We start from the raw sequence: 27,900 nt of genomic DNA, 5'->3' as shown, positions 1-27,900 counted from the left end.
ATGTTTGCATTGGACAGCAGTAGAAACCACATTCAGAATTCTCTGCTGTAATCTTCTGCTGAAAGTAGATTTTTGATTTCTTCCAATTTACACACTGAAGCTTTGCAGGTTCTCTGAACACATTAGGAGTTACAAGTTGCTATTCTGCTACTTAGTTCAAACTATGACAAATGCTTCACTAAAATGTTACCTGGCTGATAACCCTGATAGGAGTGTGGATATTAAAGAACAAACAAATACAAATTTTAAAAGCCCAAAACAAAACCAAACAAGCAAACAAAAACAAACAAAAAACCCAAACCAAACCAAAAACCACATACACGAAAAAACCCGCCAAAATCCAAAAACCCAACCAAAGCTGCAAAAGGGTTTGGCAGGGGGGAAAAGAGAGGGCATCTATGCCATTGTGCCACCATAGAAAGAAAAACAAGCACTCCATCATGCCAGCAAACTGCTTTAAAAGTACATCCTGTAGGACAACAGAAGTGTGAAGAACACACACAGAGGAAATCAGGGAGTTGAAGTCATCTGGTTCTTAAGCAACAGGAGAAGCTGGCCTGAAAGCCAGTGCCCCACTATCATTCATACTTGTGTTTTCCTGAATCCAGCACAAGGTGGAGGCTCCTCACTGGTTCAGCCCAGGTGGGCAACACACCTCTTGTGCACAGACAGCAAAACAGGAGAAAAGATGTTTTGCTTTACCAGAAAACTTGGGTCCTATATTGTAAAAATCTCTTTATCTAGGCAAGACAACACAGCACGATGCCTGTTTATTTAACATAGAATCATAGAATGGTTTGGGTTGGAAGGGACCTGAAAGATCATCTAGTTCCAACCCTCCTGCTATCAGCAGGGACACTGAGCAGCATAATTCCAGTGCCTGGATATAAAAACTATTATGAGCACAGTAACAAACAAAAGCAGCCACCTTCCACAAAGTGGATGGGTATCCCCTTCCCATGGCCTGCCACAGGTGACTGTGCTGCAGAAAGCTTCTGCCAGACAGCCAAGGGGAGAGCTGAGCCCATGTCCCAGAATACACAACCAGGGCAGGGCAGGGAGGCTGCTGCTGCAGGGACATGTCTCTTCATGCTGGACCTGAGACTGGCTCTTTAGGTTGGTCCTTTGAGGCTGTTACCTGAATCAGGTCATCCTCCAGTTAATATTATGTAAAATGAAAAATACCCAAAGCCTAAAATGCAACCAGAAAAACATGCAAGATCCCCCTATTTTACTGAAAGCACAAGAGGTGGCATTGTGTGGTATCATTGTGTTAATGCAAAACTTTGGTTACTCTTAAGAGTGCACATTGAACTTCATTTGGCATTAGGGACAGCATTTTGTGACAACAGTCTTTCTCCAAAAATTTTTTTGAACAAGAGATATTAGCAGCAATCTTATCTTGCCAAAGAAACAGTCCGCACACCATGACAATTTTGATATTAATTTAATATAAAAAATTAATCATTAGTCACAGTTAGTTCAGTTGTTTCTTGATGCTTCTACAAGCTGTAATCAGACATGCGCTCTTCAAACTTCTAAACTCTCCCAATGTTGTGGCAAACATTGCAACTGCCAGCAAGAAAGCCCATCTCCATGAAACGTGTCTCCAGCCTAGCAGTTACAGCAGTTCACTGGCATGCCCCACACAGGTCCTTCTCGCAAACAGTTGGGGTCCTTCTTGAGACTGTGCTTCGGGAGAGGATCTCCCTTCCAGCATGAAGGTATACAACATGCAAATAGCAGCTGACCCTAAAAAGCCCTATGGGGCTGTGAAATGCAAAGCTTGGCTGCCAAGTGAACTTCTGATCTGCAGATTGGATGAAATGGATGAATGGTATCCCAGCTGTAAGATAGTAGCTCTTTTGCTTTTTCTGTTTCTTATTGATTTTCTCCCCATTGTTACCAAAGAAAACATGACTAACTTGTTTGAGAGTTCAGATAAACAAGACAGAACTTTTGCCATTTTCATCCATTTCTTGTCTTCCCATTCCTTTCCTTTAAAAACAATACTAATAACCTATCTAAAAAATACATGATTTTAGAAACAAAACCCCTTAAATTACTCTCTTTGGAAAACAAATTCTGACCCATGATAGACATTTATTACTGATAATTCACATCTGTGAATGCAGAATTTTTCCAATGAAATCATCAGGAAAAACGTATTCTAAAGTAGTAATATGTTTTTGCACTTAACACTTGCAATTCCCATGTTTAGTTAATACTGAATGTTGAACCTGTAAAGCATTAATCAGAGTGAACAAATTAACCCATCTTATGAGACTGTTTCCCAGGGATATTTAGACTTCTTCATCTTAACACCATAACAGATGCTAAACTGGTATAAATCTCAATAGCTCTATTGACTGATTTACCTCCTTGTGGCCCTGGCTTACACTGGTCTTGTCCTCTAGCCTTCAGTTTTCTTAATAATATTAGTATTTTTGTAAGGATCTTCTTAGTCTTTTTTTTTTTTTTTTTTTTTTTTTTAATGCCGTGCACAGCACTCAAGATATTCTACATGACTAGTCACAGAAAGCACTACTTCCCTGCAAATAATACACTGGCAGCATGGCCAAAGGACCTATACAGTGCCTTGAATAATCCACTTTTCTGGTAGGATTTCTGATTGTCAGCCCTTTTCAGTTTTTCAGATGTGCATTTCCAGCAAACAGGAGGATCCACAAAAAATAGTAGTTCTCTCCAAACCAGACTTAATCCTAGACAATAGATCATCAGGAACACAGAAGGCATTTAAAGAAGTGGTTAATAAAACCTGCAGCAAACCATTTACAACGTCCCAAAAAGGGAAATTATACCAAAATACTCATCATGGGAAGTGGTGCGTGAATAGCACACCAAAAACATGACATGTTGGCCTGACAAAAACACACCACTGTGAAAGAGCAGACAAGAATCAATTTTCTTCAGATGTCACAATTTTAACCATCAAACCCAATGTTCTCATTCCCTACCCATCTTACTGACCTCCATACTGGAAGCAGAGCAGCACTAGAACAACAACAGACAGACACATCCAAGGTTTATTGAACTCTAAACAAATCAGAATAATTTAATATTGGCTTTATGCATTCTGGGCTATGAATCAAGTACTTACTTAGGTATTAAATAACTTGTTAAGGGCCTGAGACTATTTTCTCTTGTACATTAATCAAGATACATCATACAGCCTTCATTCCTTGGGAAAAGCTCCCTTGGACTGGATTATCTGGCACAGAAAGCACTGTGCGATGCTGCCAGCTAGACAGTAAATTTAAAACTGTTCTGTTTATCTCAATTCACAACTCCATTTATTTCTCATACACTTGTATACTTACCAGGCCTCATTTCAATTCAGTTTCATTTGTATATCTCAAACCTATCATTGAATCAAGCAATTTCAGAATGCAATAAAATATAATGGTGAAAATACAACTTCTCAGTCCCAAGAATAGGGTGAAAAAAAAAAACAAAACCAAAAACCCAAGGCAATCATCATAGATTTATCCAATACAGTATGACCCCGTTGCCTCAAGTAATTAAAAAGTACAAATTTAAACTGAAAAGTGTTGAACTGAAAAAGTAACGCTAAAATGCTCTGCAAGGGGGGAGAAGTCAAAAGCAAACACCAGACTGAATGCTTCATCTGCTCAATGTCTTCATTGTGCTTTGATATAATTTCAAAAACCTCCAATAACTCTCAAGAAATGTGTTTCCTGACCTTCTTTTCCCTTCTCCCTGTTTCAAGTACTACTAGGCCAGTATCTTCTGCTCTGTTTAATGAAGGTAGAAACACTTGTTCAATTTAATGCTGTAATTAGGAAGACTTCTGCTCTGTTTAATGAAGGTAGAAACACTTCAATTTAATGTTCAATTTAATGCTGTAATTAGGAAGATATGAGAAAAATAGGAAGGTACAATGTGGAAACCAAACATACAAGAGCTCAGCAAGATTTTTCTTTGGAAGGTAAACTACATTTTCTAACCTGATGTTATACCTAATGAACTTAGTGAAGACTGCATCTTCATCTTGGAGAAGGAAACTCCTCAAAAAGTATTTACCTTTAGTTTTTCCAGGAAGGTTGAAGTTTATTGTTCATGTTCAGCAGTTTTAAAAACCAAACTTTAAATGAGTTTTAGGCATTAAAAAAAAAAAAATCTAGAAGGCAAATTACTCCCCCACCCCAATTTCTTACACGCACTAAGCATTATTTTATCACTGAGTTGTCGAACATGATGTAGAACTGAAAAACAGAATAAAAATGCCAGTATATTTACTATCTGCTCCCCTCACCTTTCTAGTGCTATGAATATCCCATTTTTTTCTTTTGTTACTTGCTAAAAATCCACTGACTTATTCCTTGGGAGATGATACCAAGCCAAAGTTTGGATATGAGTTAAAACAACTTTTTTCCACCACTGAAAGAAGCCTGAGTTATAGGATTTGGCTCATGTTTTGATAGCTTTCAAATAAGCAGCCATTTTAAGAATGAAAGTGAAAAGCTCAGTAGCACTTCATTGCAGTAATATGCCATGTTGAACTCTGTCTTACACAAACTTCAAAATATTATCCTGTTCACTTGCCTTTTCATGTCAATTTAGAAGGTTGCAAGTGTGTTTGATTTGGGAAGGACAAAGATTTGTACCTGTCTTATAAACTAATGTCACACACACACAATATTAAAATATATGATACTTGGTAAAGCCACTATGGAGTGCTCATGGAAACTCCCCCCTTTCCCCCCCAAAAAAAATATATGTGTAAAAAAATCAACATTTGGGCTTTCATGAAAGAGTAGTTAAAAAACAGAACAGCCTAACAACAATCAATCCTTCTGTCTTCATCTAACCCAACTAAGATAGACCTGTCCCCTTCCTCCAACTTTTTTAGGCTACTTAACCTCAAGCAAAAAGAATAAAAACCAAATGATATATGAATTCCAGCGTGCAAGATGCATAGTATCAAATTGCCTCCTTTAAACTGTCATAATTCAATTGAAAAGCGTTTACCTGCCCGAGTGTGTTCCTATCGCAACCACTGCTCCACTGGGATGGAAGTCAGCACAGTGCCCGGGTTCCTGAACGGAGAGGCACAGACACGTCATTCACCCGCCCATTTCCTTATGGTCAAACACCTCTCCTTGTACCCGAGGAACTCTAAAAGCCTGAAGTGGACTAGCACGGTGAAAAAGAACTTGTTAGCAGCGTGCTTGTAATCCTCAGATGGATCTTCTTTTAATGTATCAGTGAAAGGGATTACACAACCTTCTTGCAAGTAAAAAGCCTAAATTTCTCTGTGAAAAGATAATTTTGGTTGGATATTAGGACAGCATTATCCAAAATATGAGATGAACAATGACAGTGAGGAAGGACTTCCAAAGCCAAACCTCTCGCATTTGTATGATATTCTCTTTGAATTGTTTGAATAATTGGGAAGAAAGTTGAAACTCTAAAAATAATAAAGGACTTTGAGTTTTATATGACTTGGATTCTTAGAATGGCATCAGATGATAATCAGATTACAGTGTCTGAAGAGCCTGGTTAAGTTAATAAAAAATTCCTAATTTTCAATGTTTTCAATGATGTAACTACAGGATTTTTGCTTGTCTTGCAACAACATGGGACAAGGGTGTGTTAGAAAATTAATGCTTTTTCCTATTTTCCAACTTTATATTTAATGTTAAAGGGTTGACATACATCTAGCAGCCTGGTCCATTCCAGTGTGTGGTCCACAGAGTTCCACATACAGACTTGCCTATCTTGGGCACATGTTAAAAATAAGTCTTTGAAAGGATGGGATGCCAGTCCCCAGAGTTCATCTGTATGTCCCTGGAAAGAAAATGCATACAATTTAACAATGAATAAAATAAAGACTCTCTTAAGATAACACACCAGCAGGGAAAGCCTTTACATTTTTGGGTTATAGTTTAAAAGTATTTGTGCTCACCTGTACCTCTACTAGGAAACCATCATTAAATGTTCCTCGCAACACAAAGTTTCGTGAAGTACCCACTAAAAATTGATCTGCTTTTCCTTCTGCTACTGCTCTGATGGTTCCATACTGGTCAGGAACCTAGGAAAAGAAACATCTGTAAAGCCACATCAGGGATCTTGACAGGCGCTTATTTTCAAAGGCCATAAGTAGTGCACAACGACAGTACCAGAACTGCAGTTCTCCCAGTGAAAAGGAACAACCTAATCATGTATACACTGCATCAGGACTTGACCTGAAACCTATCTCGTTTATTTATTTAGTACAGGCATACCAGACGATTGCACTCTAAAACAGTCACAATTATGCCATTTTAATAAGTCTCAGCAGAAAAAAATTACAAATTAAATTACACGGATTTTTAAGTGTCAAATACACTAAACAAATGCATTCCACAACTTTATAACTCATCATGTAAGGACAGGAATAATACATAGTTACTGTTTACTTTTCAAAACACTTTGTGAAAAGTAGGAAAAATCTTGTAGCACACAGTAAATGCTTCCTGAATTTCTTAACGCTTCCTGATTAGCCTTAAGTAAATGTTCATATGCCTTATGTCAGCAATGACTCCGAATTTTACTGAGTTTGCTTATTGCATGCTTGAATTCTAATACACTGCTTTATTTTACACTGTCCACTTGCTTGGTTTTCTAAATGATCTACCTTTAGAAAATATGCTAACTTTAATATTAGCCACACAAGAGAGAAAATCAATGCAAATACTCAAAAAGTTGTGTGTCAGGGTTCTGGTAACGTTTCTCAACATAAAAAATTAGCTTTAATTTTATTAACAAAAGGAAAACAAAGACACTGATATGAATAGGGTGCGTTACTTAAGCCTCAGAGTTGTGTATGATAGTTAATGCTTACTTATTCTCAGCCATATTATCTAAAGGTCAACATTACATTCAAGGTGATAAACTCTAGATGGAACTAAACATACTCTTTAAGGAAAAAATGCTGCTATAAATGGACAGTAGGTAAGTGGAGTAAACCATTATTAAAACTGTTTAAGAACACATTATTTCAAGAGGTTATCTTATTGACAGAAAAAAAGGTGAATATTTTAAAATCCAGAATGTACAATTTTTTTCCAGTTCATCCCCATTTACCTAGCATTGTCATGTAGCCAAATCACAAAGACATATGTATTCACTAAACACCTGTTTTAGGATAAAGTTAAAAGAAGTTCCTCAACATAGCTCATTAATCATTAATGCTCACAGAATACCCATATATATGCTACTGATTGTTTGCCTTATGTCAAAAACTCTATTAAAAGCCACAAATCCCGGCAACACTGTCTTGCTCCAGACATGCAAACTTAACAAAAACACAGGTGATGCTAAAGAATATCCTCAAAAAAATGGAAGAATAAAAGAAACTAAGAAAAGGCTTGGAGGAAAGAAAAATCTTAGAATTTCTTTTCAACTTAAAACAGAGAACTGAAGCCTCATATAGGCTCATTTATAGGCTGAAAATTTAAACAATTTCATAATAATACATTGTCATCCACTTAAAACGACAGCACATAGAATCACAGGACATTAGGGATTGGAAGGGACCTCAAAAGATCATCTAGTCCAACCCCTCTGCCAGAGCAGGATCACCTACAGTAGGTCACAGAGGAATGCATCCAGATGGGTCTTGAATGTCTCGAGAGAAGGAGAGAGCAACCAGAAGATAGTCTATAATCCTAACTACTGGCCCTCCAAAGAGTAGGGAAGGCTCTGTCCTGCTAGTCAATACCTTGCTCAAGGCAATTTCTTTGTCACTCTTGCTGCCTTACCTCAATTTCCCTTTCAGGATTCAAATCATGATCCCACAGGATGATCTTTCGGTCTTTCCCACCTCCAGTTAGCAGCATCCCGTTCCTCATTTGACAGAGTGTGAACACACTGCCATCGTGAGCTTTGATTTGTCTGCTTATCTGATACACTCCTACATGCACAAAAGAAAAATAATAAAGAACTCGTTTTTTCAGCTGGGGTTTACAGGAAGCTGTGCCTTTTGGCAGAAGAATAAAGAAACAGTATATAATAAGTAATGACATTTGGACTGTCAGGCTATTAAGATTGCATTAGTACTGCAAACACAAGGTGGTAGTGTTTTCTTACAGGATAAAAAGATAAAACAAAGGGCTTGCCTTTCTGAATAGAAACTTTTTTGAGATTCATTTGTCCTACAACTTGTGAAGGCAAGAACAAGAACTATTTGCAGAATGCTTTCATTTTTCTGCTATCCAGGGGAACATAGTTTATCCAGATGCAAGAGAAATTGTACTTTGGAGTCAACAAATATTTAGCAAGTAATTACTAGAAAAGAACTGAAATTATTTTATTAAAAGAAACTCAAAAAGACTTGTTGTCTACCGTCTTACAGGAATAAAAAGCAAATTATTTATAGCAAAGTTTCCAGAATGCATGAACCTAATATCTAATGCTGGATGTTGCCTCACTTAAAAATAGCATACCCAGCATTTGGCATCGATCATATAGCAGTCTACCCAAAGGAAAACACTAGGCAGAATGAAAGAGAGATGAGAAAATTAAACAGCAAAGGTAGCAAAGGAAGCCTTTTGCATCCTAATTGGGTCTTTATGTCAAAAGAACTGCTGTAGGAAAGTTTATTTTTAAAAAAGCAAGACTCTGGTGCTTTGAGACTTGCATATTTTCAAGTAGCAACCTCAGAAAAAGCCTAAAACACCACCCAAATAAATAGCAGCTTAACCTCACCGACTCTGCCTATGGTTCAAGTTAATATGCCTCCACATTGTGAAAAAGAGTTTGAGATAAAGACCTGTGACCAATCTAATATGATAAACCAACTAAAAGATCCCATATTTAATTAAGCCAATGTAAATAAATTTCTATTCAGTATCTTTTAAGATCATAACGGGAAAGGTTATTTTTGCACAAGAACTTCAAAATTAAACATCAGATAATTTGTTAAATTACTTTTCCGTTGTAGGTATCTTGAAAGACAAGAAAAAGATTTACCTACAAAACAGACATACCATTTAGAACTTTACTTTTTACATTAAAGTTTTCCTGGCGCACCAATTTAAACCAGAGTATTTGAAAGAGCTGCCAAGTAAAATAAATTATCCTTGAGTTTGTAAGTGACCCTAGGGCTCAACTGTGCCAGGTCTGTGTATGTTGTGTAACAAATCATTTTCCTTTCTTTTTTACAAAAGCTTTGACCTACAGAGTAAGTTCAACCAAAATTTCAAATAAGATAGAGTTTCAAGTATATTTTCCAGGCAAGGCTTGAGTATCTGCTAAACCAGATACTGTTATTTGCGTAACTGGTACAGCTACGTTACATTTCTCCCTCACAAACAAGTCCTTTTAACATCAGCTTCAACACTTAATGGTATTCCTCTGAAACTAAGCACGGTACAACATAAGCCTTAAGAGGCAAAGGCAGACTGCAGAATCCTCTAACTGAGCAAATCACAGGATGAAAGGAAAGCTGATTAACTGCACATTTTTTAAATGCAATACATTTAGGTAAGGTAGTTTTCATTCACTTCAGGCACAGTCTTGAGACTTGAAGGAGTTTAGTACCACCAGTCAATAATAGGAAGTGTGCACCTTTAGTCAGGCCTGTTTCCCTATTCCTTTTCTAATGCAATCCTTTATGTTTATCTTCTACAGACTATCTAAAATCTGTGATTAACAGTGAATGTATCCTACCTTTAGGTCCTTTTCCTGGAGTAGATTCTACAGTAGTTTTGCCCCATATAAGTATTATCCCACCTGAGTCTCCAGTGAGCACATCACCGTTTCCCAAAAAAGCCAAACATTGAACAAATTTGGGTTTTTCATATTTCTGAAACAAAAGAAGCAAAAGAAAGGGATCATTGTTTGTACTCTTTACGTAATTAGCATAACATATCCACACCCATACACCCTGCATACACGTAAAGCAGAATTTAACATCTTTTGTTTATCTCTCTGCTCAAACAGTACGTGGTGACAACAGAGGAAAATTAGAGAAAGCATGAGCAGATAATTCCATTGATTTAAAACTGACCTGATATCAGGACATTCTTACCCCAAATATCCCTTGCTTCCTTGATAATGAATTGCCACTCCAGGTCCAGAAAAATATATGAGATTTGCCACATGTTATTATGGTATTTGCATCGGTTGGATGGAATTCTACAGCAAGAACAACTTCATTTGTAGTCTGAAATAATAACAGAAATAATATTTATTCAGATGGGACATTAACTACTAGAAACACATGTAAAATCTCAAGTTTCAGAACAGAGATATGAGGAACTAGACAGCTCATTGTACGCTTGAAAGAATCTGTAAATGCTCTGTGCTACATCAACTGTGTTAACGACTGCACATATCACTTTATATATATTGATTTTTTACATTCATAAGAGATCTTTGTAAAACTTCAGTGGAAAAGTTAGGGTTTTACATTCACTTTTTAAATAACAAAAGTTTCTTCTCTCTGGAATAGCTAAGACTTCTGCCATGGAAAGTGAATGATGTAGAAAAGATACATTTTTGGATTGAAAACCCTGCTTAGTTTTTACACAGACCACTTCGCTATTCTGGATAACAAAGCTGCAACAGAGGCAATTGAGATAATGGTAACACAGTAGGATTATAGCCATCATTCAACTTTCTGAAATTCTATAGAAATTCCTTTCTTCATCTCCTTTCCTCCTCAGGAAGAAAAAAAAAGAAGTCTGCATAACTTAAAACTCTGAAACACAGGGTCCCACCTTTGTATTTTTACTGGCTGCAGATACTGTTACTGAATTGCTAACACCTCTGAGTATTTAATCCTTTACCAATAGATTTTACAAACATAACGAACTAACTAGTCATTTGTCTAGCTTCTAATGTATATTCAACCAAACTGCGTTCAAAGACAATCTCCTGGAGGCAACGACTCTATAAAACATTTAAGTCAATGCATCAATGAGTTCCCTTCTATGAGATTTAAGCCCATGCTTTAAAGGAGTATACATAAAAGTGCTGCTGAATCAGCACGTGTGGGAGTACCCTTCCCTACTTCACCATTTTTGGCTCAAGTTTCATTTTTTGTTGATGGCCATATTTATTGAATGATGTTTCTCACACACAGTCTCCTCCAGATGAGCTGATCTGCTCTATAAATCATACGGAAACCAAAGACTGAAAAATCTAATTGAATTCAGCTGAGAAAAAGCTTCCATTTTGAATTCTAGCTCAAGGGATGAAACTCTGCTCACACCACCTATTGTGGAAGGTGCTAAAGATACTGCAAGATCAAATTGTAAATGTGAATAAGTACTGAAAGGGCAACTCCCTTACAAATTATTTTTAGTTCTGAGACACCATGGAACTCCCTGGAGAATGAAAAGAGTCAAAGCACAATGTCAGTAAAATGGGAAATACAAAGCATATGCCAAATAGCTTCACAATAAATATCAGCAAGGAAATGAAAATACTGACTTAGAATTACATTAAAACTTACAGAATCAAATATAATTAGTATTGGTCAACATGATTTAAAGAAAATGGGTCAAACCAACCTGATCTTGTTACTTGAAATGGCAAGTTTGTAAATACATATATGCTTGTAGAGTATTCCACTTTCTGACTCAACTAAAACAAATTCAGAAATACTCAGTTCCACATCCATGTAATATTCCTTGCCTGATAACTGTATAATGCAAAGCAAGATGTCTCCAAATATGACTTCAACAGCATATTATTCGATTGGGTATTTCTAGTGGAATTAACTTTACACGAACATTAAACACAACACCTTTGAACACTTCTCAGCCATTAGAAATTTAGAAGGTTACGAAAGAAACAGGAAAGCAGACAAGATTGCAATCTACAAAAGTACTAATGGACTTCAAAGGAGAAGAGACACGTACTGAGATTCAATGTCTGGAATTCAGTTCAGACAAAAATGAAATTAAGGAATGTCTATAGAGGTTCTTTTAAATAAACTATAGACTGATCAGTTTCTTAAAGTTATCAGGATTTTTTTTTTTTTTTAAATTATGAAAATATCAGAGAATTGCTTTATTTAGATTGGCTCTTAGGGATGAGTAAAATGTAACTATAAGTGCTCCAGTATTCAAAACCCTTCCAATATACAAGTTAAGAATACTTTTTTTTTTTTGTGCCTTTACACAAGCCAGCAGTATTGCACAGTTGCAGTTTCCAAGTAAGATCAAATGTGTGTCTCACAAACTGTTGTATGTATGGGAATAAAACCACTTGCATTTCAGAATATTAATTCGTGCAATAATTACCTTTATTTCTGCTATTTTTGATTTCCTCTGCCAATCCCATACAGTAAGCATATGCTCATTAGAGTCATCAATTACACACAAATGAGTACCAGAATCCTGAAAGAAAAAGAAAAAAAGAAGTCCTGACAAAGTACTATCATATTCCATTTAGAAACAAGCCAGGAAAGTAGTATTTGGAAAAAAAACACAAAAGTACAAATATAAATAAGCAAGTCCTTTTAAAGTAAATATAAGCTTGATATATCTGGCCTTTTCTCTTAAAGACATATTTTCTCTTAAAGACCTAGATTTTTGCATAATCTCACAAAAAAAAAAAAAAAAAACCATGCTTCAAATAATATTGTAGAAAAGCTTTAAAAGCAAATCTTTCCCTTTTATTTTTCGTTGTTTTTGTCTTTTTATTGTTTTTATCTTTTTTTTTTTTTGCTTTCTTGTTTGCAGTATCATGCTAATAGCAAAGAGGTTTATCCCTTTTCTGTTCTGTAAATATTTTTATTTTCCTCTGGTCTCAGAGGACAGGCACACAGCTCCGCTTGAGATTTTTTCTTAAATGTCACCATTACATACACCCAACTCCACATTAACAATTTTTTTAAGCAGATCTCATTTTTTCCTCAGGAAGCATTAAGCACCAGCAGTTTCACCCTGTAGTTGGTAAAACTGCAGCAAAGGTAACACTTTCTGAATAAAATGATGCTTACAGAGCAGAAAGACTGGCATCTACAGTATTAAATAATTGAAACAGCTTATTTTGAACAATTTTACAACAAAATGGTAAATACGGCTGTATGGAATTAAAATAGCAGATGGAAAATCTTAGAACAAAAACTTACTTAGTCACAGCAACATATATGTGCATAAACCAGGTGTTTCAAGGACATGTGTAGAAAGATTTGGAGGAAGCCTTATTTATTTTAAAGTGGATTCTTTCAGTTCAACTGCATTGTCCAACAAATTATGAAAATAGAGTTGGCTGAAATTTTTATTCCCAAATACTATTATGAGCAGCAATATGCAAATATACATGCCAACTATTAAGTGGAAACAAACCCTGAAGCCAGCATTGGCAATATACGCAGCCCTTGCGTGGGTTAACGGAATTATGTGGTAAAAAGACAGTTCTAGATACTGCACATTCACTGTTTCAGTCTAGTGAGGAATCACAAGACTGTAATAAAGTACCAGAATCAGTTTCAGCTGCAAAACAAACTAATATTAAATCTAAAATCTAGTCCTCAAAAATTCCTTAGTAGTTTTTTTTTTCTTCTGTTTTTAAAATGATAGAACGTCTATTTGTTCACCCTGAAAAAAAAAAATAGTTGAGTTTAAAAGTTTATTGGTTTGTTAGAATGACAGGAATGACAGTATTCCTCTCACATTATTCTGTTTTATTCATGCTACCCTCTAGTTGTAAAAAAATAAAAAAAAATTGAACGATAAAACCTAGATATATCAAACTTAGCAACATTTCTTTCCAATATGTCCCCCAGTGAAATGCTTGAGTCTCCATCCTTGGAGAGACCCAGCTGGACCACAGACTTGAACAGCCTGCTCTGGTTGAGCCTGCTGTGAGAAGGAGGTCTATCCAGACCTCCCTTCCCACCTCAGCTGTCCTGTGAATCTCTTCCTCTATTAGCAAAATACAGCAGACATTCTTTTTCTGCATTTTTTGGTTTTCACATATACTAATACTTCTTGCTGGGATGCAAGAATCACAGCCTGGGTTTTCAGGAGGTCTGATATGTCTTAGTGCTTTGGCAAAAATACAAAGGTAGCTTAAAGACTAAAATAGACACGTATTTTACAGAAATTAAACTTATTGCCAGTTTTGAAATAAGAACTTTATCAATGACAAGTAGCACATCTCCATTTGCTACTGATTTTTCTGATAAATTCTGTAAGTCCAATAAGAAGTCTTCTATTTTTTTTTTTATTTTTTTTTCCCCTATGTAAAAGTAGAAGCACAAATCAAACAGATTATTCCTCAGGAAAAAATAGCACAAGATAATGTTTTTTTATTATTATTTTTTCCTGTGGGTGGATAAAAATCTACTCCAGCTGTGCACGCAGAAAAGTTACCCTTTCTATCAGTACTCTTTAAAGTTTGTCTTCATGAACCTCACTGACAAACTTGTTTTTAACATCCAAACAAAAAAACAAGCCCCTCACAACCAAAACCAAACCACCAAACCCAGCAGAGACTTCAATTTCTAGTTAAGGCTTTTCTTGCCTGCTATTTTATTCACTGTGCCAGTTTGTTACTGCAATTTTACACGTGCAATTTCCTGTTTTTCCAGCTAGCTCACTGTCAGCTGGTTTTATAAAGTATACATAAGCTTTACTGACACACTTTTAATACCAAAATGGATCCTAGACAACCACATACAAAAATCTCCAGACATTTCCTTTCCATTTACATAGCATTGGATACACTATTTAACACACCAAGTAATTGCACCATCTTACCGCTTTTGAAAAATCCAAACACCCCACTCCACGTTCAAAAGTCCCAAGGCCAATAACCTGCAGTGTCACCAGGCTCACCGAGTCCCATACTCTAACATGGGGCTGCAGAGGCTGCGTGAAAAAGCAATGGGACAAACAGTGTCATCAACACTGAAAGTATCGCATGAAGCTGTTAAGTTTTGTTAAGCAGATGCTACCTGAATTACAAACTGCAGACCAAAATGCAGGATGACTTGTGCTAATGATGCCGCTGGATAGTATCTTGAAGCTCAAGAGGTGAGAGTCAAGACTATCTTGCTCCCTATGTCTGCGCTACAAACATGGCAGCAGTGCCGTTGAGGCAAGAAATTAAGTATGGTGGCATTTGGTAGTTGTGAAAATAAACCTTAGCCCAATTTAAGTCATTGAACAAATAACAGAAGAGTCATCTTGCATTTCAGACCCCAGACCTAGCAATCTTATGCAACAACTGAAAATAATGATCAAACTTAGTTTTTTTAACATATAAAGAAGGAAACAAAACCGAAAACCCTGGTACACCAAGTCCCCTAACCATCACCAACCACTCAATGAAAATCTCCATAGTTATATTTCTTACAATACTATCTCAAAGCAGCTTAGCTTCATAAATGTGAAGCCATCACAAATAAAGTGGGAATTAAGTTGGCTTAAGGACAGCATTCACCATAGAAAAATCACAATAAATCATCCCACTGATGGAAAAACAAACCAACCAGCCCTAACAAGAGTAAAAAAAATGTTCAGTGGAAATCATAACAATATCTATACAAAAAAACCCACATCAGTTTCTTATACAATCTAAGAAATTAAGTTGAACATCTGAATAAGGTTTATATGTAACGTGCTTCTACGCCTCATACTATGTGTCTTTTTTTTTTCTCCTTTTTTTTTCTTCTGTCTATAACTTCATTAAGATAATACAATTACTCAAATTCTGACAGTTTGCCAACAGCCAGGGACAAGAGCATTTAAATGCCCTTGCTCTTAAATGAGCAAGTTTGTAGGAAAGCTTGACACACCTTCCATGAATTCCAATAGCTGGTTTCCTCTTCTATGAAAGTTTCCTCTTCCTTAAAAGTACACTGACTCAGAACTGGGGACTTTTTATCCTCTGGGAGAAAACTTATTGAAAGAAATGTGGCAGAAATGATTTGGCCTTACAAATCAATTACAAGCTTCACATTTGCTTGCAGAATTAAAATTTAGTTTCCTGTGTCACAGATAAAGGAATTTATGAGCTTCTGCTCTTTTTTTATATATGGCCGAGTGCTTAGTTGTTACTGTCTTTTGCTAGAGGTGTAGGCTGTTACCTTAGAAACAACAAAATATCTCAGTAAATGCAGTACATAAAATAAACTGCAAACAGAAAGTGATGATGAGATTAAAAAACCCCACTTTTTCCTGATTTTCAAAACAAGATACTACTGCTCAACAGCTCTATTACTTACCCTTCCATCTTTATCCACTCCAGCTAACTGTCCTGTTGCAATTCTAATTTTGTCTGGATGAACTGCAAGACTAAGACAGACAGAAATATGACTTGCTTTTGCTGTCATAGGTCTTCAAAACTGAGAGGTTTTTTGTAATTTTTTTTTTCTTTCTCAACAGAAGCCCATGAAGACACTTATGATCCTAAATCCCACTTGTAATGGACAGCTTGAATGTTTTTCATCAGACTGTTTCATGACACACTGTACTACTGATGGCTTGATCAGGCTCTTGTGATGCCTGCTGGCACACAACCAGGAGTGCCAGAAGAGCCACCTCCACATGTGCTCTGACAAATCTCAGGTTTCACTATATTGGGAGCTGTACCAAAATATACATCTTCTCATGATGAACTTCCTACATGTAGTTATGTGCCATATTTATAAACACTGCAGCATATTTTATGCCTAAACAAATGGATAGCATGGACTTGGGGAAAAAAAAACAGCTAAAAAGCTGGCTAAGGTCTTGTGCATCCAGGAGTCGGGGATTACTGCCACTTGAAATAAGTTACTGATGTAATTGTGCTAATGAAGCTCTCCAGTATGGTGCACTACTAGTTTAAGTAAAAATCTGCTTTTGCTCTGGAGCTGATGTGAAAAAACAGACTTCAGAGTACACATCCTCTTAGTCCTAGTGATTTTTTTGACCGACCTTCTTATTTGCTTTCTCTGAAAAATTACAAAGATTAAGAAAGCCATTGAAATGGGAAAGGAGAAGGAAGGCGGAGCGTGAAGAGGCCAGAATGATGGACACCAAAAACATTTACAATTCAGTCTATTTTTCTGAACAAAAATGAAGAACACAAGACTGAGAGCATTCCTCTCCCACAAGAAGCAATTACAGTTATCAAAGCACAGCCAGGAGAGAAGAGATTTGGATGGCAACTCTTCTCCATTCAGGTACAGTAGGGAGCTTATGTTCACCATTACACGTGCACTGCTCTTCAGACTAACAATGAAAAGTCAGCAACGGCCTTAGCACCCACAATGATGCTAGCTTCAATTTCCCTGCTTCTCTGGTTTGCTTTGCAAACACCTTTTTGATTTCCCAGACAGTCTTAATACTTGGATGGGGCATCTATTAAAAAATGATAAAACTACCACTCAGTCTTCCATTTGGTTTTCTAATTCTCCTTTAAGACTATACCTTTGCCATACTGCCTGTAAATCACTGATTTAGAATTAGGCTCACAACATTTTTAACTTCTGGGACATCTATTTAGAATAACTTATGCAAAGATCCTTTCTCTAATCTGGTACTCTTTAGATTGTTTATGTAACCTGTTGTTTTACATTTAAGCCAGAAACCTTAAGCTAGTGTGGACTGCTCTAGCACCGTTCATTTGTGCAGTGTTTTCTACAGTGAAATCTACTGGAACTGATGAAACAGAAAATAATTACAATTATCACAGTATTAATAAGCTCAAACATACAGTAGGAGAGAATAAAAAATACATTTCTGCATTATTACACACATACTTACATGCAAATGTTACATACTAACCATTTAACGCAGTCTGTATGACCCAAGTAGTGTCGCTGAGTTCTCTCCTCATAGTTAAATAGTACCACCACTGATGCTATGAAATATACAATTTCTCCGGTAGGAAGGAGGTAAACATTGGCTCGACAATCTCTTCCACGATACCCATATCTATACATATATTTTTTAAAGTCAAGGTTTTCACAATCACTGTATACCAGAAAAAAAAACAAACAACAACAACAAAACCCCCCCCAAACAAACCAAAAAACCCCCACCAAAATAACTCACAAAAAGGATTCCTCAGGAGCTCTCATGTCAGCAAATGCCCTTTATGATTTTCCTCTAGAACTATACCACAATTTCAGTAACATAGTTTAAAAAAAAAAAACAAAACAAAATGAACCCTATAAAACTGGACTTCAGAAAACCAAATCCCTTAAAAAGTGATGCTCATTGATGTAAAAAAAAAAAAAAAAAAAAAAAAAATCTAAGGCACACTGAGGTAAAACAAATACCATGTTGTCATTTTATAAAAAACCTTCATGTGAAGTTTCATTAGGTAACAGCAGGACTCACTGTACTGGTTTAACGTTTTTTACAGCAACAGAACTGTGCATCTGCACCGCGGGCACCCGAGTATTATTTCCATTTGGCCTTTTAAAACAAGCCTGTGAAAATTCCTAATGCACTTCAGAAAAAGGCAAGCTTCTGCACAGCAGCTGCCAAGTTCAGGAAATATTTCTTTAGACTGTTTTAGAGTATTTTTAAAACAAACAAAACTCAAAAGGAACTGACACAGTAAAAAGTATTCTATCCAAATCTACCCAAAATATATAAAAGGGGTGATTTTTGTAGGAAACCTGCATGACTCCTAATGACAGTCAGAAGTTTTTACACACTGCAAACCAGCTTTGGCTAGCATGTGTATAACTTTTTATTTCTTTGAAACAGGTGCAATTTTCTTCATCTAGATTATTAATGTGTCTGTTTTTCAGTTCCCAGGGTCATTATGTACAATTAGCATCAAAACTCAGACTTTAACAGTAGCCCTGTAGCCTCAAAAATACAGTTTTCCTCTTACATCCTGCATTTCAGAGAGCTCCCCACTTCAGTGCCAACTAACACACCTGCAACAGCAAGGAAAATATGGGAAATACATTAAACAATTTTAGCTAAAGGATTCCAGCATTAGAACCTGGTTAATCAGATAAATAAAAGGAAGTCAAAGACCCACATGGAGAAAGCTGGCTGGATGAAGCTGGCCCTTTCTCATAAACAAAAGCAGGTGCAGTAGTCCAAGTTTGGGATTATCTAAACTGACATCTAAACTGACAGCTTGGTCTGTATTCTTCTTGGAAAATGACTACCTTTGTAACAAAAATACTTCCACGCCCCTTCTAATGCCATGCCCCACCCCCAAAAATCCCCCACCACACTACCTTTCCTCTTCTGCAGTCCCATCAAACTATGGGACTGCTGTATCACAGGAACATTTGCAAAATTAAACACAGGCTGTAACTAAACAATAGTACTAAGACAGACACTGCATTCAGTTATCAATTACATCTCTTAAGAGTACAGAAACTAAAACAGATTCATATCTTGCTGTCTTCTGTTTATTACAGAAGAACACAATGACTCCTCTGAAGCAATGATTATTCACTGGCTTGCCTAGCAAATGATTTCAAGAGAAATGTCAGTACAATACAATGATGAGGGCAGAAAAAAAAGGATGCCTCTGTTTCTCCTTCATCACTATTTACTTTCCCACTAAATTTTCCTCTTTGTTCTTCTTTTGAACAGTGATGGAACAAAAAGAAACTCCAGAATGGCCTTTTATAACAAACCAAAACAAAACAACCAGACCACTGAACTTTCAGAACTGATGGGCTACAAACCAATGAAAATATTTTTTCTATCCTGAAGCATGAAGAACACTATTCTAAATACCTTCTCACAGGAGAAAGGCAGATCTTGTTAATCTGCTGTATACAATAGGAAGTGTATTGATAAGGATTTATTAAGATTGACATCTCTGAACATTCATCCTAGAAAAGCATTATTGATTTATGCAAACACACCTTTCCACAGCAGAATTTTACTATGCAAAGCTAAGGATAAATATTTTGGCACCCACCATTGAGCTCTGGCATTCCTAAGGCTGCAAAAAATGATTATGTTTTCTCAGTCCATTCCTTTCCTTTAGCCCTCCAACATAATAAAGCACCAAAGAGGGTCTGGATTTTCTAGGAGCGTGTTTTTTCATAGTATGTAAAGGAAAAACCTGTTTTGTGGGAGAATTTTTTTGCTTTCTTCTTTCTCCATCCCAGACTACTGAGAGAAAGCAAGAGGTGTTGTTGTTCCATGGCAGTTCTTTCCTTCTCCACACACTCGGAACAAAGAAGCAAATATATTAATACAATAACTGACCATCTCCCTTTGCAGAAAAAGAGTGATAAAACTTTGATGCTTGATTTCCACTAAATTTCAATGTTAATCTTTCCATGAGACTGATGTTTCAATCAGGCAAATTCAGAGATAGTTGCCTCTACACTGTGGATGTTTCTCACCAATTACCAGGACTTGTAATTGTGTTGTCACAACATTTGATATGCTTAACAGTTTTTAGTTTTGGGGTTTTGGTTTTTTTTTTAATTGCCTAAGAATAGCCCTCATGAAAAGTGATCCACTGTACACCAGAATTCAATAGTATATTTACCGCTGACTTCAATTATTCTTAGAAAGAAGAGCACCAGTGCTAAAAACAGTCTTATAAAATGGAGTCAAAAACACCCTGCAGAAACTGAGCTACTATAGACTATAAAGTCACTGACTGTCAACAGCAGCACTGACTGTGACCGCTGTAGCTGCTAAATAAGCCCATTTTGCTATTACTAGGAATACCGGATACACTTTCACCAGTTCTGAAGTACAGTAGGAAAGATAGCACTACAAAGCAGGGATACTCAAACTAAATTATTAAACTTAAATGAAATCACTCAGGAACCAGACACAGTCAACAGCCCACACTTCCCCACAAGCTACTTTATCTTGCCAAGCAGCACAGGTATTTCTTCATTTGACAGTAATCTGCAGGGCAGACAAAAGCTAAGTGTGTTCTGTTGAATCTACAGTACGGGGTATCAGTAGTTAAATACACCTGCAGGACACAGTTCATCCAAAAAGGTCATCCCCTTCCCAAACCAACCAACTAACCACCAAAAAAACCCAAACAAAACACCCACCCCAAGAACCCTTCTGTTCTTGCTTTGAACTTGTTCATAATTGATCAGCATGTTCTAGAACAGTAATATCAAAGGAAAACTCAATTATAAACAATCATTTAGAAGTCAGGAGAATTAGAGGCATTCAAACAAAAAATTATAGATTAAACAATTCAACATTCAATTGACCTCTCAGTAGCAAAACACTGACATTACTAAAACATTCCATGAAACACTGTCCCCATGCCTTTTTAATATGGTGCACAGCCTTCAGTTTGCCATCATATTTGGAAGCCATGGCTGGCTTGCAGATTTCCTTCCCTTGCTAAACCTGTGCATGAGGTAGAAGATCTGCTGCTTCTGCTGTATCTTCCTGTCTCCAAAAATGGAAGAGTAGTTTTGTGAAACTTCATAGAGAACAGTATTAAGCTCTCATAAATCTTGCTGCCGCTGCCTTTTCCTCATTGTTTTCTTCACCATTGTATCCAAAAGATACCCTACACTCATACTGGTCTCATTTAAGATGACATTTCCTTAAACAGATCCTAAAAACATACGGACAGACTGTTTAGACTAGATTTATTGCACTTTAATTAGCTCTCAGCTTGAAACTGGTTTAACCTGAACTTAAGGTCCTTGCACATTAAGTAAATGTGTCCACAGTAGGATTTGCACCTCCTTAACTGAGGGTGTGATTTCATGATCAGTTTTCATCAGTCCAAACTCCTCATTGCTGCTGAAAAAGTAGATCTGATCTTCCTCCAGTATGTCAGTTCTAGCCTTTGCATGCTGGTGGGGCAAATCAAATTAATGAGTTGATCCTGATGAAAGTTAACTCCACAAAAAAAGATTACATTTCAGCCAGATCAGTGACTGACACAATTCACTTCACAGTCATAGGAGTGCCAGTATCAGCACCCAAGCGCTGTGACAGTAGGAAAGCTGGGCACCACAGCTTTGCAAAGCATGAATAAGAGCTCCGTTTTCCTTCCAGCTAGACTTCTAATCCAAAACTCTCCCCCTTTATGATCTAACCTTCTACAGTCTCACTGAAAAGTTAAGAGGACATGAGCTCCACAGCTGCTCTTCATAACCAAGTACCCAACATTATCTGTTTTAAACATCTATTAGTTAATAAAGGCAGGAAAAATAATAGAGAAATCTTCTTTCCTAAATAGAGTAAGAAGGCATGGCCTTAGGTACGGGCAGCCTCTGTATGTACATATCCTCACAGATGACAGTGTATTGTCAACGTTCCTAAAATCTTCTTGCTTTCAGCAACATCAGAAGGATCAAACTTGAGATGATTACACCAACTCAAGTGCTGCCTAGACATGTTAATTTACTGAAGCACTAAGAAATGTATACAACCACAGCTTACTGGAAGGATTTGCAGATATAGAGGCATGACAGGAAGACCCAAAGGTGTGCAGAAGCACATCTCATAATGAATTTAATGTCTGATCTACTCAGTCTGGAGAATTGTTTTCAGCCACATATGAGCTGAAACACAGAAGTAGCACAAAGAACCTTGTGGATGGCTGCTTCTGCAATCCGCACTCGATAGGTAAGGACAACAAGAAATTATGGATCTTATTCAAGATCTTCCATAGTTCTAAAACCTCATAAAAATGAACAGAGACTGAAAACTAACAATGTTCCTGAATGCAAAGCCTACATTAATACAGTGGGGGGGGGGAAGAAGGGGAGATTTTTCAAACTCAGTAACTCTCCAAAGATATTTACTTTCACACTAAAAACAAATTGCAATCAGTTTCAACAGCAAAACAAAGAAAAAGTACAACTTTTGTATGCCTATATATTTTGCAGCTCAAAGCTGTACTATAAAGCAGCTACAAACCATTTAAATTGTTATTTTAAATTGAACTTTTTTTTCCCCTCTTAAAAGTAATTTTTACCTTTGAACAGAGAAGACACATGACCAGATTCTAAACGGGGAAAAAAATAAATGCAAGACAAGACAAAAAGGGAACCACAAGTAGTTACTGACATCAAGGATACACCCACTCCAGTTTTAGCTTTTCAGGAGGCAGCTCTGTCCTAATATCATCATAGTTTTCTACATCAGAAGGAATGAACATTGTGATTGGTCGACCCCGCATGAACATCTTGATATATTCTCCCTCTGTTAAAACAAAAAAGAGTATTAATCATATGGCAAGTTTACACAAGAAATAAGCACAAAAGAAATCAGTAATAAGCACGGGGATGCAAATAACACTCGGGATATAACAATTATTTTTTAAATGTGAGCTTGGTAAAGGTCCAGATTTTATTAATTTATTTTTAAACCAAACACTAAAATACACACACACACACAGTAAGTGTTAGTTGAATTTGTGACAGAACAGACTGAGCATGTAACATTTTAGACATGCAAATTAAATAACAAAGGTAAACTTCCAATTAAAATCTGAAATTGAATAAGTAGTCACAGAATCACAGGATAAAGGTATTTCAGGTTGAAGGGGACCTCAGGAGTCTTTAAGTTCAAACTCTGGCTCAAAGCAGGCTCAGCCATGAGGTCACACTGGGTTGTTCAAGGTTTTATCCAGTACAGTCTTCAAAACCTCCAAGGATGGAGATGGTACAACTTCTTGGTGCCTGGATGTCTGATAGGAGTTCAGGGCCTTTCCCGCACCGCAGAGCTGCTCCCTGCAGCCCCTCTGTCCCCAGCTTGTATCCCTGCAAGGGCTCTTACTTCTCCCAGGTACAGGACTTGGTATTTGTCTTCACTTAATTTTGTGAGGTATCTAGACTCCAAAATAGTCCCTTGCTTACAGAAACATTTTAGAAGATGCAAAGATGGAGAAATAAAGTTGTGAGCAAGATCAACCTTAAGCCAGGGTCTCTATGCTTCTCTGAATTTAAAATACACCTACTATACAGACTGCAGAAACATACTCTGTCTTACTGCAGTCAGAAGAAAATGAGAGAGGAAAAAGCTGTAAGTAATTTTATCCACCAAAGATAATAAAGCAGACTTGCACAAAGTTTGAAATGAATTCTTGTCTGTCTTCTACAGCTAGATAAGATAGAAGAGCAGCAATAATCAGTCTAATGAAAAAATGTGGTGAATATTCTAGGTTATTTAAAAGAATTATTTCTGATCATAGAGGATTTTAGCAGAATTGGGTGCAATTCTGTGGAATACCACCCCAGCTCTGAAAACACCGGAAAGCACTCACTTTGAATACAGCAGTGACAATTCCAGCACACACCAACGACCTGGACAGCACTGACACATACAGGAAAAATCTATGGTGACCAAACCCGATAATAAATTCAGTAACTCCTAGCCAGAGAAAGAATTACTTGTGAGCTTGCGTTGGTTTTAACATCACTTGTCACATCATTGCTCAAAATTAACTAGGTCAATGAATCCATGTACCCGAATATAAGCTAGTTAAAGGAATTCTACTACGTGCATGACAGTCACTTTGAAGATTTCACAACACATATGGCTTAATTTGTCAAAAACTTTTGTTTTTTTCCTCTTAATGTTTTTTAAAAAAAATGTTTGATGAAAGAGATCACAGTTTATCAAATTTACCAAGTTCCCAGACTTAAAAGATATGATTAGTGTGACTCCTTTCCCACTTTTAGCATGCTCAAGTGAACCTTCTGAGACTAAGAATTAATTTTACTTGAATTTTGTGCCACTTTTGATCCTAATTGCAGGTTTACTCTGTGATGGAGGCAAGAGGAGGGAATTTTTCTACGACAGTCCAAATACAACTGAAAGCTAGTGCAAAAACACAGGCTCAGAAAATAATTCCTGAACAGAAATCATAATAATAGAGCAATGTAAAACAAACACACACATAAAAGTTTTTCCTTATTTAGAATATTAGTACAACAGAAGTTGGGCCATTTAAGTCTATTATCAAAGGAACAAATACCAAGAAGATGAAAAACAGTTGTCCCACTTCTTTCTACGAACAAATACAGCTCCTTTGAATGAGAACCCTACGAGTCCATCCACTGACAACAAGTGGATGGACTCACAGAAAGTAGAAGTAGAAAACTTTCCTCAGATCAAAGAAAATCACTTTCCAGTAGCTAAACTAGAAACCATAGTTACTTCACCAAATGTGCATTGCTTAATTTCATTGCTGAAAGAAGCTAAAGATAGATGTTATTACTAGTTTCACAGAATCACAGAATGGTAGGGGTTGGAAAAGACCACTGGAGACCATCTTGTCCAACCCCCCTGCCAAAGCAGGTTCACCTGGAGCAGGTTGCACAGGGCTGCATCCACGTGGGTCTGGAACATTTCCAGAGAAGGAGACTCCACAGCCTCTCTGGGCAGCCTGTTCCAGTGCTCTGTCACCCTCACAGTAAAGAACTTTCTCTTCATGTTTAAGTGGAACCTCCTGTATTCCAGCTTGTGTCTGTTGCCCCTTGTCCTATTGCTGCCACCACTGAAGAGTCTGGCCCCATCCTATTGACACCTGCCCTTTAGATATTTATAAATATTAATAAGGTCCCCTCTTAGTCTTCTCTTCTCTAGGCTAAACAGACCCAACTCTCTCAGTCTTTCCTCACAAGAAAGATGCTCCAGCTACTTAATCACATTTGTAGCTCTCCCTTGGGCTCTCTCCAGAAGTTCCCTGTCTCTCTTGAACTGGGGGGCCCAGAACTGGACACAATACCCCAGATGCAGCCTCACCAGGGCAGAGTAGATGGGAGGGAGAATCTCCCTCGACCTGCTGGTCACACTCCTCTTCATGCACCCCAGGACACCATTGGCCTTCTTGGCCACAAGGGCACATGTTTGGCTCATGGTCAACTGGTCATCACCAGTACTCCCAGGTCCTTCTCTGCAGGACTGCTTTCCAGCAGGTCAACCCCCAACCTGTACTGGTGCCTGGGGTTACTCCTCCACAAGATCAGTGCAAAATGACATCACAATTTTTGGATCAGATGTCCCATTACTGCCTAGAATAGTGGAGACAAGCTGCAGCTAAAATTCATAGGGATGGATGCAGTTGTACCTGTCAGATTCTGCAAATAAGAGAAATGAAAAGTCCAAGAGGAATTCAGTCAGGTCTATGGCCAGAAGAGAAGAGTCTCTCCTGGAGCTCAGGGAAAAGATTATCTGCAGGGCATTCAGATACAAATTAGCTCTCTGAACTTACCCATTAAGGAAAGAAAAGTTTTCTGCTTTTATTAACTAGCTGTATGTTATTCAAGATTACCTTTGAAGATACATATTTAACACACTTGTGAGAGAGACACAGCCTAGGTGTAACTTGATTAGGCCTATCCCTACAGAAGAGGAAGGATCGGGGTGGGGGGGGGGAAGACGACAACCCACTGAAAGATTTTTGTTTAAGACTGTACATTTCCTTTTGTCAGAATAACCTGTAGGGCAGATATAATATTAATGTAAAAATCTTTTGAAATACTAGAGAGGATGGCAGTATATCAACAAAACCATTCTCAAAGAGCAACTAATTGCCTGAGGCCAAATTCTTGTATTTGCAAGTTAAGAAAACCAGTGATTTAACTCTTTCAGGGCACACTGGCTCAACTGAATGCTCAGGAGCATTAGACTATCTGTTCCTTTCCAGCATTCTCACTATTTCCAGGTACAAAACAATATATCAATATTTTTATTCGCTCACTCGATCTTTTGGAAGAAAAGAGCCTTGATCATCTCATAACAGGTATGTAGGTAAAGAGGTATAAGGGAGATAAATTCAGAAGTTTAAAAAAGATTAGGGGAAAAAAAAAACAAACCAACAAACAAAAAATCCTCACCAATTCTCCAGCCCATATAAAGAGAATTTCAGACCCCACTACTCACTGTGCAGAAGCATTTGAGGGGCAGGGAGGAAGGGGCAGGAGGAGATACCTGAAAGGACACTGGTGCTTGCTAAGTTAATTAATCTGCAACTGCAGACATCCTATAAATCCTTTCAAATATAGATCAAACCAACCTAGAAGTACAGTTGAAGCACTGTAGATAGCACACCCAGGTGCTGTGGATTATCCATGCCACACAAAAAGGAATAGCTCAGGCCCAGGGCTGCTACAAAAGGCAGCATCACGTGGATGCAGCACTCTGGCTTCAGGGGCCAGCTCTTCACCGGGAACAGCTGTAGCTGCTTTTGTGAAGCTTTGAGCTCTAATTCACAGTCCTTGCCAGATTCTGCTTGGCTCCACAATAATTCACCTCTGGAGCCTCAACAATCTCTTTACACAAGTGCCAGGGGACACAGGATCAGCACTCCCAATTCTTGCTCCCAGGATAGGCTCAGGCTTACTAGCCTCCCATGGGAGCCCTCTGAACCCAAGCAAACTCCATGCAGGTGTCAGCTCTGTGGGATCCCCAGAGGTCTGGAGAAATTATTAACACAGCCCCAAAGATACAGAAACACTCGATCTGACTACGGTGTGGTCCCAGTCAGTTGAAGGGACACAAAACATCACTCAGGAAGAGTGACATAAAGACAGAGCCCAGCAACTTTCCAAGGGCCCACCTAAAGGTGAATTTGAGTGCTGATCAGCCATGAGGCTCTGCAAACCCATGTAATGAGCTGGAAAAACATCAAGCCTTGCCCAGCCCCACAGATGCACAACACACCCCCCCAGTGCCCTCTCTCTGTCTGCATCACTCTGGTTCTGACTCTGATCAGGGTACTGCTGCAATCACTTTGGACAGCAGAGACTTGGCAGTCTGGGATACACACAAACGTGCTCTGCTGATTTCTGAATAGCATCCAAAACCAACCTCCTCCTAATAGCTGGTTGCCAATAATTGTCCTAATAATTGTCAACTTGCAGATGACAATAAAGCATGGCCAGGTTGTTTACTCTTTGTGCATGTGACAACATGGCTGTTAACTTCAGCATCAGGTAAGCATGAAAACAGTGATCATGCCCTTACTCCTCCTAGCCTTCACTTT

General features: G+C 37.6%; 1 protein-coding gene across 1 annotated transcript in view; it reads right to left on the bottom strand.

Annotated features, from left to right (window-relative positions):
* EML4 (EMAP like 4) overlaps positions 1-27,900 on the bottom strand; it is a gene marked incomplete at its 5' end in the record, with an annotated part of 75,666 nt that overhangs the window by 15,008 nt on the left and 32,758 nt on the right. Inside the window, 11 exons of the mRNA XM_029083630.1 lie at positions 5,014-5,081; positions 5,701-5,832; positions 5,951-6,076; positions 7,788-7,939; positions 9,697-9,832; positions 10,058-10,192; positions 12,279-12,374; positions 14,745-14,855; positions 16,214-16,283; positions 17,760-17,909; positions 22,988-23,111. Coding sequence (XP_028939463.1) covers positions 5,014-5,081; positions 5,701-5,832; positions 5,951-6,076; positions 7,788-7,939; positions 9,697-9,832; positions 10,058-10,192; positions 12,279-12,374; positions 14,745-14,855; positions 16,214-16,283; positions 17,760-17,909; positions 22,988-23,111 — 1,300 coding nt within the window. The remainder of the gene's footprint in view (positions 1-5,013; positions 5,082-5,700; positions 5,833-5,950; positions 6,077-7,787; positions 7,940-9,696; positions 9,833-10,057; positions 10,193-12,278; positions 12,375-14,744; positions 14,856-16,213; positions 16,284-17,759; positions 17,910-22,987; positions 23,112-27,900) is intronic.

The sequence above is a fragment of the Antrostomus carolinensis genome, unplaced genomic scaffold (genome assembly GCF_000700745.2).
Source record: "Antrostomus carolinensis isolate BGI_N321 unplaced genomic scaffold, ASM70074v2 scaffold1812, whole genome shotgun sequence".
In the NCBI taxonomy this organism is placed as follows: Eukaryota; Metazoa; Chordata; class Aves; order Caprimulgiformes; family Caprimulgidae; genus Antrostomus; species Antrostomus carolinensis.
Note: the sequence above shows the minus strand (reverse complement) of the source record. Positions and strands in the feature narration are given on the sequence as shown.